Source organism: Paramisgurnus dabryanus, chromosome 6 (genome assembly GCF_030506205.2).
Source record: "Paramisgurnus dabryanus chromosome 6, PD_genome_1.1, whole genome shotgun sequence".
In the NCBI taxonomy this organism is placed as follows: domain Eukaryota; kingdom Metazoa; phylum Chordata; class Actinopteri; order Cypriniformes; family Cobitidae; genus Paramisgurnus; species Paramisgurnus dabryanus.
In genome coordinates, this window is record NC_133342.1 from 8,147,040 (window position 1) to 8,161,696 (window position 14,657).

Here is a 14,657-nt window from a genome sequence, read left to right on the forward strand (position 1 = left end):
AGCACGGGTAAGCATCTTTTGTTTATACAATGTGAAAACATTGTTTACTTCTGTTTTTATATTTCGTGGCATTGCGGTATGACATTTTCCCGTGTGGTCACATGATTTGGTAAAATGTTGGGTCTTCCGGGGCAACATTTACAACGTCCGCATTTGGTGGCCATCTTACCACAGGGCGCTCGCTTACTTGTAGCATTGCGTTTAATGGAGCATGTACTTTTAAATGACCATAACTTGCTAAATTTTCTACCGATTTTCAAACAGTTTGGTATTTTATAAACGTAAGAGATGTACCTATGACCCAGCATTCTTGATGAATAATTTTCATTAATCATGTTAAAGCATCCAGAATTATAGCCACGTTAATAACGTTTGTAAGAAACCAAAACCGTTTGAAAATCGGTAGAAAATTGCTCAAAAGTCTTGAGCTGTCTGAGGTAAGATGGCCGCCAGGTGATGACGTTAGAGACTCCGCCGTAAGACATCTAGCCTTTATTATACATATCTATGTTTGAGCCAAAGCTGGCGACTGACGTATTCTTGTGGGCGGAGCTTAGTCAAAAACTCTTTTATTGACGTCATTCAATCAGGAAGTAGAGAGCTCAAACCTGCCGTTCGCTGTAGGCTTTGAAAGGGGTATTCTGTTAAAGAAAAAAATATATTGCCTGGCAGTGAACTTTGAGCTTAATCATTTTGCAGGTATTACTTATACTCCAACAGCAACATTACACACTATCTAAAGTTTGAAAAATGGGATCAGGGAGAACGTGACCTTTAATGGTAAATATTGCAGTCAACATAGTGAAGCGTAACAGAGCACTTCCTGTGTGAGTCACGTAAACCTCAGCAGGTAATCTCTTCAACACATGCAAATTCAGCGGTTGCACTGCTGTATTGATACACTGACCTCAAACAGTTTACTGTGGTTACAGCTGCCTGTAAACAAACTATCTGTAAAATTTGCATGCTTTCGAGGATCAGTCCTGTCACTTCCCCTTCGCCACATAACTAGACAGTCTGCAGTGATTCGGTCCATATTATAACATCTGGAGGAGGAAACAGACTTGTGGGAATGGGCGGGTGTATGTTGTCAGGTGCTGTGATTCTATTCAACACAGGAAATACTTCATTAAAACGAAGCTGAATTTGTTTTGTTGACCCCTGTGTGCTCCCAGTACTGCAACTTCTCTTCCTGCATCCGTTTTTTTCCCCTTTTTTTTCTTATCTTCGCAAAATCTGTTTGACTCAGTTTGACACAAGCACTCTTGTTTTATACGTATGCTAGGGATAGACATGGGGGTTTGCGGGCGAACTTGTCGCCATGGCAACAACATTGTTTCTCGACTCTCATAGCCCATGTGGTGTAAGCCGGTTGTGTGCCGTCCTCCTTCCCATCCGTACATAGCCACATGGTCTCGGGCCGATCTCTGTATGAGACTCCTGGAGGAGTAGCCTAGATTAGAGTAACTTTTCTTGCACTGTTACCTGCGTCTCGAGTGTTATACGGGCAACTCGTTCTGGCCTGTAGCCCGAGGTACTACCTTACCCTACATCTCGAACCTCTCTCCTATTTCCAGTGTTCTTGGAATAATTATGGGGCCTGAAAATTGGCAAGTGACTGCCAAGCGTCCTGGGATCTTGTCAGCCCATTTCCACGTTCCAGTAAAGGCTTTTCCCTGGTTTACTGGATCTAAAATTGTGACTGAATTATCATTGTCATACTTATGAGATGCAGGTATTTGGGGGAACAGGCATTATGATATTTTGTTATTCTGCAACATTTATTGCCATATAAGAAATACTGGGTGACTTCACCAAATGACTTAAAAAAAAAAAAAACTATGTTTGCATTGTAGTTTTTCAAAAAGTGTAATATTGGCAAAGGCATACAAAATAGTTGTCTTTTATTTGCGATGTGACTATTGTAGATGCGCACAGTGCACACTGCAATATAGATGTCAAAACAAACAACATATTTGCTGGAAAGTGAAGCAATGAAATAATTGACTGTTACTGTACTTAATCACTTTTCTGTTCGATTAAAAGCAAAAAGTTCATATTTAAAGGGCACCTTTTGTCCAATTCACGATTTTACATTTCAAGTTATCATCTCCATTTTTAATCTCTTTTCTTGGACTACAACAAACACACGGATTGTAGGCAACAGTTTACTTCCTAGGCAGTGTTGGGCAAGTTACTTCCAAAGTGTTATACATTATATATTACAAATTACTGTCATTTGAAAGTAATTAGTTACATTACAATATTACTGACTCTGAACTGTAATGAGTTACACTACTTTTGCGTTACTTTTGAGTTACTTTCATCAAAATAACAGAAGTATGACTAGGCATTATAAAATGTTAAAATGTAGTTTATTGATGCTTATAAATCTAGAAGTTATGTGTTGGCCCTCGAGCTTTGAATAGGCACAGTGAAGACTTATGGTAAAATACAGTAACAATCACTGTCAGAGTCATAAACATGGACAAATAATCTGGTAAAAGTCTGGTAAATGATGGTAGACATACCAAACACAATAAAGCTAGAGCCCACTATAATGCAACCTATAGACTAATAACATGGCAAGACAAGCAACCTCTTTTCATTTCTATTCTTTAATTCACTTTTAATTCAGATTCACAGCACAAACCTGGCATGCAGTGGGTTGACATAACTTATCAAAAAGTGCTATTGGAGGATCAGGCCTCAAGGAAAACAGCTCATTTCAGTACAATATAAGGATTACATGTAGACTAACATATAAAACACAGACAAACAGAGGAACACTGCTTTTTGCCAAACAATGAATATAGGCTCCCATACAAAGGCTGGTAAAAACTTTAACCAGTGATGTTTAAATGTACTATTTAAATAACCATGTTTAAGTCTACATTAATGTTATGTTGTAGTTTACGTTGCTGTTTGTTATAAAACTGTAGATAGCATAGGGATAGCCTAGCAATCTATTATGTATATGGACTGTAACCATAGCAACTTAAGCTTACCTTGTCATTGCTGGTGTGGTGAAATGGATTTTACTGGCAAGATTTCTAAAAGTCTCTTTACTTCTGAGGTTCAAGCAGCACAGGAGACCGATAGAAACTTTATGTTGCTTTTACTTAGTGCTCTCATTCGCAGATTTTTGCGTATGCGGCGCTACCGGACCTGATTGCGACCACTTTAGTCAATGCTTATACAGCCGCGGACTTCCCAGATTCGGCTCTTTAAGAAACGCGTCAAATACAAAATTAAAGTAAAAATGAACATGCTGCATACAGCACCTGGAAACAGACACACGCTGCGTCCCAAACCGCCTACTTCCATTCTATATAGTAGGCAAAGAGTACGAGAAGTAGTGCTTTTCGCCTACTATATAGTATGGAAGTAAGCTGTTTGTGATGCAGCCATTACTATTTTACCCGCAGCTTTTTCCTGTGTGGATGCTGGTCGCGCGCATTGTTCAAAAATAAAAAAAATAAAATAACACGTCTATTTTTTAAATGCATTGTTGTAACGCACTCGTTACTAAGACTGTAACGAGTAAAATATTACCAAAATTTTATTAGTAATGCGTTATATTACTGCGTTACAGCAAAAACTAATATATTACTGTAATATATTATATTTTGTAATGCGTTACTCCCAACATTGTTCCTAGGATTGTTGATGTAGACAAGACCGTCATTATCATAATTCCTTCTGCTTCGGAGTCATCCTGTAAGTTAACTCCTGTTAGCATTGCATTGTGAGCGAATCTTTCAAACATGGTAAGGAACGTCACATTTCCAGCTGACGTCAAAGGAATTCAGGCCAATCACAATGTACAAATTAGCTGGCCAATCAGGTGCTTTTCAAATCGATGAGTTTTGTACAAAGTCAGTGAGTTTAAGGAAGGGAGTGAAATCTGGAGATACAAAAATGCACGGTATGTGAAAATAATGTGTTTTTTTAACCATTAACCACGCGAACACATTGTATTATACCAAATAATGCAATTATACACAAAATAATGTTGTTTTTAAGAAATAAAATAGGTATACTTTATAAAAGGGGCAGTTTACACTTGGTATTAATATCTGTTTTCATCGATCGGATCACAAGTGGACGAGAGAGACACATTACGTTTACACCTGGTATTTAAATCTGTCTCTTTTGTCTACTTTCGACCGCTTCTGTCCTGAATACTGTGAGGGGACGGTCCGTGAGACTGTAGGCGAGTCTCTCTGCTGTCATTCAAACGCGAGCGGGAGTAATTATGAGTTTATATGGACGCATACTAATATTATGTCGGAGTCCGCTGCTTGTTTAGCAAGTATACATGCTGCACAGTGTTTTGTACGTTTATATGTTGGATCTTTCTCTGAATTTTCAGGGCAATTGATGAAATAGGATCATGCAACTTTCACGCTTTCAAAACGAAAATACGGAGAACACCCGCAGTAGTTTTATCAATGAAAGGATAATAAATGGCGCTGTTCACCATATGTTCACGCCAGAAGTAAAAAAAAGACGTAAAACTTGTGTTTAATACCTCAGATTAGATAAATGGGCGGAGAGAAGGCGGTCGCGTGTGGCTGTTCGAACACATTCAACCACATATGCGTTTCGCAACTCCAAAGCGATCCGATCGAAAGTGGTTTCGACTACCTCTGGATGTGGTTGAAAGTGGTCGAAAGTGGACACGTTCAAAACTTTTTTGAACACCGTTTACACCTGGCATTAACGTCGTCCACTTGTGATCCGATCGACGAAAACGCATGTTAATGCCAAGTGTAAACAGCCTCAAAAATTATAAGAAATTAAAGCCGCAATACCTGATCTCATTAGAATTTGTACATATTTCATGAGTTGGCTAAATCGTATGACTTTATATGTAGTTAATCATGAAAAAACCTATGATTATTATAATAAAAACAATAACTCTGTCGCTAACCCACAGGCAAAATGTACAAACACTGTACGCATGTGGTCGTACAAATTAATATGAATTAACCACCTCGAACGAATAGCCAAAATATGTACGAATTGCTATGAGATAGCATTGGCAATTCTTTGTTAATCTCTGTTTGAAACATGAAATTGTATACCACTATACATACTTATTTTTACTGACAAATTTTTTTTATTTATTCATTAAGCAGAAGTTTTTATATAAAGCAACTTAGAAATGAGAGATCATTAAAAAAATTTTCTACAATTACCTGCAAAACCGTGCCCAACAGCTCAAATTACGGATCATCGTTAAGCTTGCCAAATACAGTCGGGTTAATTAAGAGCTTTGAACACTGCTTTTTATGTACTTGTTCAACAACTTTTGTTTTATGGATTGCAAAGAAGTTACAGATTACAGCTTTAAATAGTTATTCAAAGCAACACTAAAGAGTTTTTGCTCTTTGCTCCCCCTACAGGTTGGAAGCGTAACTGTCCATTACCACTGGCGTAAATAATTTAGCCTACTGCAGCAAAGCTGGCTCTGATTGGATTGTAAGTCTGCCGTAAAGCAAGTTTTTGTAGTTTTCACTCGAACTACAGGACCGCGACCCGACGGTTGGTAACTTCTTTAGTGCGGTTTTGGCCGATAAAGGGCTGCAAAGCGAATGTGAAAGTGCCGTTCACCCTGTTTTCGAAACTTTTTTATAAACATTATTTTAAAGTAAAAAAAAAACTCTTTGGTGTTGCTTTAAAGAAAAATGCACAGATGCCGTGTGGGCCTACTAATAAAGTAAAATTTTTATTACATTTATTTAAAATCCTTTTGTCTCCTTAATTGCTATACTTCTCTTTCCCCTTAAGACCATCTTCCTTTGTAGTTCTCATCCACCAAACCTGCTGTCCGGTCACCACCTCCTGTTTACTTTTATAAGAAAACTGAATCTAAAGTTTGACCGCAGGCCTGCACTGTACCAAATGGAGACCGTAATAGCTGCCTCCTTATTTCTAGGTCATTTAAAAAAATTAAATAGAGAAAATTTTGAGTTCTGATTGTCCCTCATGCTGGACATAAAGGAGGATCGGCTGTTCGGAGGAGCATTCGTAGCTCAAAGAGTGATTTAAGAGGATAGAGTGAACGTCTATTCACTTACACTAAATAGAGAGAGAGAGAGAGTTAAAGAGAGATATAACAATGGGTGGAGTGAATGTTGGACGGCTGCTGTGATCTTGTGACAGGGTCATAGGAATTATAATTATAATCATCTTTTAAATGATGATGTTCCTTTAAATCGGCTGGTCCGAGAAGGGTTTCCAGGAAGATCTATTATCTCTGCTTCATGAATGAGTGTGTTTATCAAAAGGATAGCTACAGTCTTGGTGCTGATTGGTCAAAAGCTGTAGTTTATTCACAATAAAGCACAGCTACCGAGAATCCCTAGATATATTACATAGCAAAGTTCTATTGTAATTTGCATGCCAGGGACTGTCTTCTAACGAAAGGATGATATTGACTTTATTTAAACGTAATATCATTGGAGATATTGAGGTTAAAGTTGTTCCAAGTTCACCTTATACTGGAGCATTCTGAAGTTGTTTTTAAAGCATCCTGGCGAAACACAGTACTTATATTAGAGTACAGTATAATGGAAACTGCATTTATATTTATTGGTCTCTTAATAAAACAAACAAAGGAGAGAGAGACATTGTTGCTACAGAGACCAATATTATTGTGGCCTTAAACCTTGAATGCATATATGTTTTTCATACCAAACCCTGCAAATATTTACCTTCAGACATTCTTTTTTTCTATGATGCACTTCATGGTCATAGCCAAAGAACAGGCGGATTTGTGTAACAATGGCAAATACGCATTTTGCCTTTATAAGAAATTAATTTGCTATCTTACTGATTTGAGGCAAAGAATATTCCCAGTAATGTAACAAAAATAAATGAGGTAAATGTTAACATTAGGGCTGCATATTAACTAATTGCAACTAATCGTTTGCGGAATAAAAGGTTTTGTTTACATCATATATGTGTGTGAGTTGTGTATAATAATTATGTATTTATAATGTGTGTGTATTTATATACATAATTATTATAAACATTACACACACATATAATATAAACTAAAACTTTTATTCGGCAAACGATTAGTCACGATTAGTTGAGCCCTAGTTAACATAAATAAAAGTATAAAGCAAAAAATTAAGGATGGCATAATTTGATCCTGGACAAATAAATTAGTTCATTGTGAAGTTCATTTGTGCCTTCTAGAAACAACCAAGATATAAAAAGGCTACGAGACACAAAACGTCAGAGTTGAAATGAGTCATGTACTCATTGGATTTGTTTGGAGTTACAACAGAAGCTATTCAAACTTGAGAAATGTTTTCAAAATGTCATGCTACCTGCTGTGAATCTGAGGTCATTAGAGTCAAATCTGTTTTTAATAGTTCCCAAAATAGGCTTGGATTTTGTTTTGATGAACTTCCCATAATAAGCCAGGAGTCTTTGGGTTTTAATGCATCCCTATATTTGGATAAGATGTTTTTGTGATGGGGAAAATCCCCCTTTTATGTTGGCATTCAGCAGCACTCATAATTTATGATTGCATGGCCAGTGAAACTTCTGTTTTGTGTGTTACTGCTAAAGTTTTGTGTTGTTGGCGAGTTAAAATGCACCTATTTCATTGCTAAAACAACTTTATTTTGTGTATTTGGTATAATGCAATTGCATTGTTTATGGTAAAAAAAAAAAACATACATTTTTGTACCCCTTTGATATCCTGCCCTAATCGAACACATTAATTTTGTACAAAACTCTTCGATCTGAAAAGTGATGTGTCCCTGATTGGCCAGCTAATCTGTACGTTGTGATTGGCTTGAATACTTCTGACATCAGCCAGAGATGTGACGCTCCTTACCATGTTTAAAAGATTTGCTCACAATGCAATGCTAACATGGGTTAACTTAACAGATGAGTCCGAAGCGGGAGGAATTATGATAATGTCTGTTTTGTCCACGTGAACAAGCCCAGGAAGTAAACTCTTGCCTACCATCCATTTGTTTGTTGTAGTCCAAGAAAAGAGATTTACGTTGGAAACAGTAACTTTTTTGTACAAAAGTACGGCACCTGCGCAAAACACATTCAGCTGAAGAAAAAAATGAAGCGAGCGCTCAAAAGTTAAACTAGCCATGATCACAACGATGCTCGATGCCAAACACACACCTAGGCTGCGTCCGAAACCGCATACTGTATAGTAGGTACTGAATTAGATGAAGTACCTACTTACTTGCCGTTAAAACAGTAGGTACTGTATAGTATGAATCCTGGTAGTATGAATGAGATTCGGACGTACTACATCCGCCATCTTGCTACATCACGTGACATACGTCGTCATCACGTCATGTCATTTCAGCGCGAAAACAGCCGCGTGCCTCTTCTTCTTCGTTGGATAACTCCTCGTCCGGGGCATCATGGGATAGTGAAGCGTCCATCGTATGCACACTGCAAAATCTAACCAGAAGTAGTAGGTCATCCGGGTACTTTTCGCATACTGTTTTTCGAATACTATGTATTCGGACATACTACTCGCCTCGCCTACTGCTTTTCGCGTACTATATAGTATGTAGTAGGCGGTTTCGGACGCAGCACTAGGCTTTTTAACGTCATGCGAGACTAGGCTGGCTGCCAACGCAACTAAATACTTGCACACCAAAGGAAAGGTAAAATCGTGAATCGTACCACAGTTGCTCTTTAAGCATTAAAGAGTAGTTTGTAATTGGACCCATTAAAATCAGTTCAGCTCTCGATATGCTCAGAAAAAGTTCACTTGGTGTTGTCTATTTGTTTTGTTATAATGCGTCATTGTGTTTTGATTTTGGGCCTGTACACATCAGCATGTTTAAAGGTGATCTGCATCATTACAAACTTATGAGAAACAAAAGTTTCATTTCAAGGATCGTACATTATTGCTGAAGTTTTGCTTCATATGCAGAAAGACAATTGAACTTGAACATGTTTCTTTTAAAGGATAAATTATCTTTACTGAAAGCTACAATGGATGAATTGGATGTTTTAAATGAATGGGTCTGTTTGCATTTTTTATATCTCATTGAGGCTCTCATATCTCAAACATTCTTCAAAAAATCTTCATTTGTGTTTAGCAGAACAAAGAATTTTAAAATGTTGGTTTGTTTGATAGTCAAAGTTATTTATGGTAGTTGAAGTTATTTATGGCTGTAGTTCTGCCCCCATTAGTGGGTGTTTCACCTGAGGATAAAAATTCAATCTAATATTGGCATTGATGCTTGCAATTTAATTATTTTATGTGTTATTTATGTTTTGATAGATGTTTTGTCTCAATGTTCTACAAAATTTATTTTTTAGTCAGGCTATTGGCATTAATTTTGGGCTCCCAAAAACTGGAGTGCCTGCCCAAAAGGCTAGTGGGGATTTTGAAGTTTTGCGAGCCCTGACTGCAATAAGACCCAAAATGATCTTACTTGTGCTGACTGACTTTAACTCAAGTCGATTATTTTGAAGTTTTTTAATAAAGAATGTGGAAATAACAATAACTACTAATAAAAATAAAATGTAGAAAATTTACTTGGCATGTTTGCTGCATTTACAAATGTTGCTCCTCTATGCTGGATGCTATTTGATTTGTGTCATCAAAAATGCTATTGTTTGGTCAAATTTAGGTTGTCTTTTCACTTATTCGTTTGATCACCAAAGATGTTTTTATTTAGTAATTTTCATCTAGTTTTGGTTGCCAAACATTCGGTGCATCCGTATAGAGAAAAAGAGGTTGTATCTGTGCATAAAGGATGGAAGTAAGGGAATTTTTGTTTTTGAATGAGGTTTGTAGTTTATGGGGCCTAGTAGTAAATCCAAAAATGTCAGTTTTGTTTTTATTTACTCCGGAATCCTGTAAAGCTGTCTTTCTTTCATTGGAACTAAACAGGACTTGTTTATAGATGCATCTCTAGATGGGTTTCTTTCTCCTGAGGTGATAAAAAGTGTGATTTCCCCATCACAACATACACAAAGGTTTCATCTCACTTTGCTGTGGCTACAGTTGTCACGCTGTAGATAATGGAAGTCGACATGAAAGAAAATCTGACCCGGTTTAATTTTTTGTCCACATTCCTGATTTTATTATGGATGATTCATCTGTAGACCAGAAAGTTCCATAGAAAGGTTTGTTAGCATGAGGGTGGGCTTGTGTGTCCGGATGTGTGGATAAGTTCACATGTGAGACGAATCACAGGAACCCTTTTGAAGCTGAGACCGTATACTTTGGATTACAGTACTTGTGTTTTTTTATTCATTAATGAGGGTGTGTGACTTTAAGCACCTAATCCTGTGAAGAAGTTTGGTCAATAACATAACAGAAATAATTGAAGACCTCAGATGCAAAACCCTCTAAGTGCGTCTGACGTGTTTTATTGCAAATGAGCTCTTAATGGATTCTGCAAACAAAATTGTATTTCTGATGGCCTGAGGATTGGGATTAAGTGGATTTGAACCAAAAGTATTTGATGATTGTATATTATGTGCCGAAAGCATGTGGTTAATATCATTATCTATTTTTTAACGGAAGCTGCATTTAGTGGCTTTTGCATCCGAACTCTTCATAAGATTTTGTGGCTTGTTAAAGAATGTGTAACTTGACTTTTTTCTGGCGTACACTCAGAATAAATATATGAAAGCAGTCACTCGTGCTGTACCATTTTTAAAAGTGCATCTTTGTACCTAAAGGGTGCTTAGCGGTACCTCAAAGGTAGATATTAGTTCCTTAAAGGAACACGTTGACTTTTTGGGATTTAGCTTATTCACTGTATCCTCCAGAGTTAGATAAGTCCATAAATACCTTTCATCTCTGTGCTTCCCGTAACTCTGTCTGGCGCACACACCGCTAGCTTAGCTTAGCACAAAGACTAGAAGTAAATGGCTCCAGCTAGCATACTGCTCCAAAATAACGCCATTTTCTATTTATATCTTGTGATTTGTATAGTCACAGTGTGTACTACTACTACACCCAAGTAGCAGTGCTTCGCCTTCTGAGAATATAGTTCCCAGTATGTATACTGTTAAAAGATGACCTTGTTATTTGTACATGCTGTGACTATACAAATCAAAACATATAAATAGGAAAATGTTGGCGTTATTTTGTATTATTTTGTATTGGAAGCAGTATAGGATTTTGGGTTCGTCTTCCGAAAATCGTATTTGTCGACCGTATACGTCATAGAGGATTATTATTATTACAGAAAAGCAACCATTATATTTTTAGGTAAGAATGAAACTACGATTGCATGTCTTATGTTTTAACCAAATGGCGTGTGCAGTCAACAAATACGACTTCCGAACGCACAGAAATCCTGGCCAGGATGCGTCCGGGAAGAATGGCACATATGGTCACCCTAAAGCAGTATGCTAGCTGGAGCCATTTACTTCCAGTCTTTGTGCTAAGCTAGGCTAGCGGTGGGTGCTTCAGACAGAGTCATATTAGTACACATGTATTAAATGGCTTTGCAATGTATCACGTTGCACTGTCAGTTAAGGAGCGCCATCTCATACTGTCTTGTTTATAGAGGCGCTGCAGCTCCCCCTTGTGTTTTTTGAGAGATGTGCAATCATTGTGGTGATCTGAAATCATCGTGATGAGTTCGAAAAATCACGATGAGACGATTATTTAATCATTGTGACAGCCCTAGACGCAGCTTAAAAAGTTTTGTCTTGATCTGCCCTAACACTGTGAATTTACCATCAGACGATTGCACATTTAATACGTGAATGATCAAATGCGCTGTCATCATCCAGTTAAGTACATGTGATCTTTTGAACGTGGCCCTTACCTTTGCCCTTTTTCCCCAGGCACGGGTGAAAGTGGCAAGAGCACGTTCATCAAACAGATGCGAATCATCCATGGCACCGGTTACACGGACGAGGACAAACGCGGCTTCACCAAGCTGGTGTATCAGAACATCTTCACGTCCATGCAGGCTATGATCCGTGCTACAGAGACCCTGAAGATCGGCTTCAAGTACGAGCAGAACAAGGTAAGAATGATTCAATCTTTATATTGTGGTAGATGGGTGTGATTTAAGCAAATGAGTTTGGTGTGTTAAATATGTCATGGCTCTTCATTATTTTTTATTAAGACTGAATGCACACGTGGGTTAGAGTTTCACTTTATTGTCATAAGTGAAATTGTATATTGTCTAAGACTGCCAATGGATTAAAATTTTCCCCAGGAAATGAAGCGACAGGCTGATATGTAATTATTTCTCTCTGTTATTTGTGTGAATGACACTCATACTGTAAATTTATTCAGTAGTGCTCTTCACTCATCACATAACATCAACAGATATTCATCAAAATGCTTGCTGCATTGTAAATACACACAGTTGAATCTTTTACTTTTTTAGTGTTTAAGAAAATTGCAGCTATTAGAATAACGAACTTGTGATGTTTACTATGTCTTTGCTTTTTTACATACATTTTGTCAGGTATTTCATCTCCTCACTGACACATAACATGCAAAATCGGTCATTGTGGTAGGAATTATCCCACATCTTTTACGTAAGTTTTTCCAAATCATTTAGTTCAGGGGTCTCGAACACAAAGAAGTAACAAGCGCGTTTAACATACATTTTTAGACGTAACGTGATTGGCCCCAAACGTTTACATCAATAATCAAACGAATATAAAACGAAGTAAATAAAAATCTTTCTGCGGGCCGGATTTTGTTATATGTTCGACGGCAGATGCAGGCCGCAGAGAGGGGAAGGGAGGGTTGCAAATGCTCGGAAGTTTGAGACCACCTATTTAGTTTGTCTCTGGGTCACAAGGGAAAAATCTAAAATATAGTTATAGCTAATAGGATAAATTAAGTGAAATGCTAAAATCTGTTTTATAAAAAATCAAGTCAACAAAGTCTGACATTAAAGAGACACTGGGTCTCATTCACTAATAATTGCATACGTTTTTTGTATTTATACGCACACTTGAACTTCTCACAAAAAATGTTCACCTAATTTACAACACATGCGTACGCACATGAATTTGTTTGTGTACTTATTCTTACATTTTTGAATTTGGAGTGTTCAACATGAGCGGCTACGTGAATGAGGTTGGTAATTTGCAAATTATAGCCTCGTATTTGATTATAGCGTACGTGACTATTGCGTGCAAGTGGTTTTCTTGAATTTTTGAGTACATTTAGAAGAAATTTTTTTTCACAATTTGTTTGTGAAAACATCTTTACGCACATCTCACGCACAATTTTTTTAAGTGGGTCTCATCCATACACACATCTCACGCAAAAATTATAACGGTGCTCAGAGTTGTCTTAGACGCGACTCGATGCGGCGCTGCGTGGTGCTGAGCTGCGCGTCTGGTGTACGACCCCCTTTAACTCTTTCACCGCCAGCGTTTTAAAAAAAAGTTGCCAGCCAGCGGCAGCGTTTTTCTTGATTTTCACCAAAGTTTAATGCCTTCCAGAAAATGTTCTTCTTTAAATATATAAACTTACAATATACCATATGAAAGAACAGACCCTCTGCTTTCAAACAAAAAAAAACGTTTCATCCTACCTTCAGTGGTTCTTTTGTAATCAGCTTTTGAATATGGGTAGGTTTCTGCAAAAACACCACATTTTGAGCAAAAAGCAGAGATAATTCAATTTTTGTGACGGACTTTTCATAGAGATCCCATTCAGAGCGATCTTTAAAACAGACACGGACATGCAGCAGCTTGCCATAGGGCAATACTTCCGGGTTTAAAAAGTTGTGTAAGGGTGCCACCTGGTGGATAATATCTGTATTGCGGAAAGACGGAAAATCTCGTCATTGCAGCGTTTTCTCTTAATTGACTAGATATCTCGTCAATGGCGGTGAAAGAGTTAATGTAATTTAACGGATGAAAAATTCACCCCGTCACAGTTTTCATGAAGGGAAAAATTAGCTATATAGACCAAAAACAAGTTTTTTATACCAGGCTGTATATTTTTTTATTTCTGCTGTAAAGTTGGGCATTTTAACATAGGGGGGTCTATGGGTTTTGACTCTCATCTGAAGTCGGCCTCTAGTGGACAGTCGATGAATTTCAGTTTAAGTCACTTCCAATATGTCCCTCCTTATAATCCTCCCTTGCTTTTGTCTCAAACTCTTGGTTTTCTTTGAATGGCAGGCGAACGCCATGCTGGTGAAGGAGGTGGACATTGAAAAGGTGGCATCGTTTGACCATCCCTACATCAACGCCATAAAGATGCTGTGGTCAGATCCGGGCATTCAAGAGGCATACGACAGACGCCGAGAGTACCAGCTGTCAGACTCCACAAAATAGTGAGTTTTCAAATTATTGATTCATACCAAAATGCTTTTTGCATAATTGTGTTTGACACATGAAAACGTCTCGGGTTACGTATGTAACTGTTGTCCCCTGAGAAGGGAACGAGACGCTGCGTCTCCCTTGCCATACTTCCTGCGTCACTGTAACGCCGTCTTTGGCAATATTTCAGATAGCGATATACTTCCTGGCTTCCGCGTCACCCTGTCTTTGTCGTTAAGCCTCACCATTGGTTGAATTTGATATACACATTCAGACGCACTTACCCCTGGAGGCGTCCCCAAAGTGTCACCGCAGTGACGCAGCGCAAGTTCCCTCGAAAGTGAACTGTAACAATGTATCTTAAAAGGTGTCACGATGTA

General features: G+C 37.9%; 1 protein-coding gene across 1 annotated transcript in view; it reads left to right on the top strand.

The window, feature by feature from the left end:
* The window catches only part of gna11b (guanine nucleotide binding protein (G protein), alpha 11b (Gq class)), a 46,107-nt gene that overhangs the window by 19,295 nt on the left and 12,155 nt on the right, over positions 1-14,657 (top strand). The window contains exons 2-3 of the mRNA XM_065262354.2: positions 11,821-12,005; positions 14,137-14,291. Coding sequence (XP_065118426.1) covers positions 11,821-12,005; positions 14,137-14,291 — 340 coding nt within the window. The remainder of the gene's footprint in view (positions 1-11,820; positions 12,006-14,136; positions 14,292-14,657) is intronic.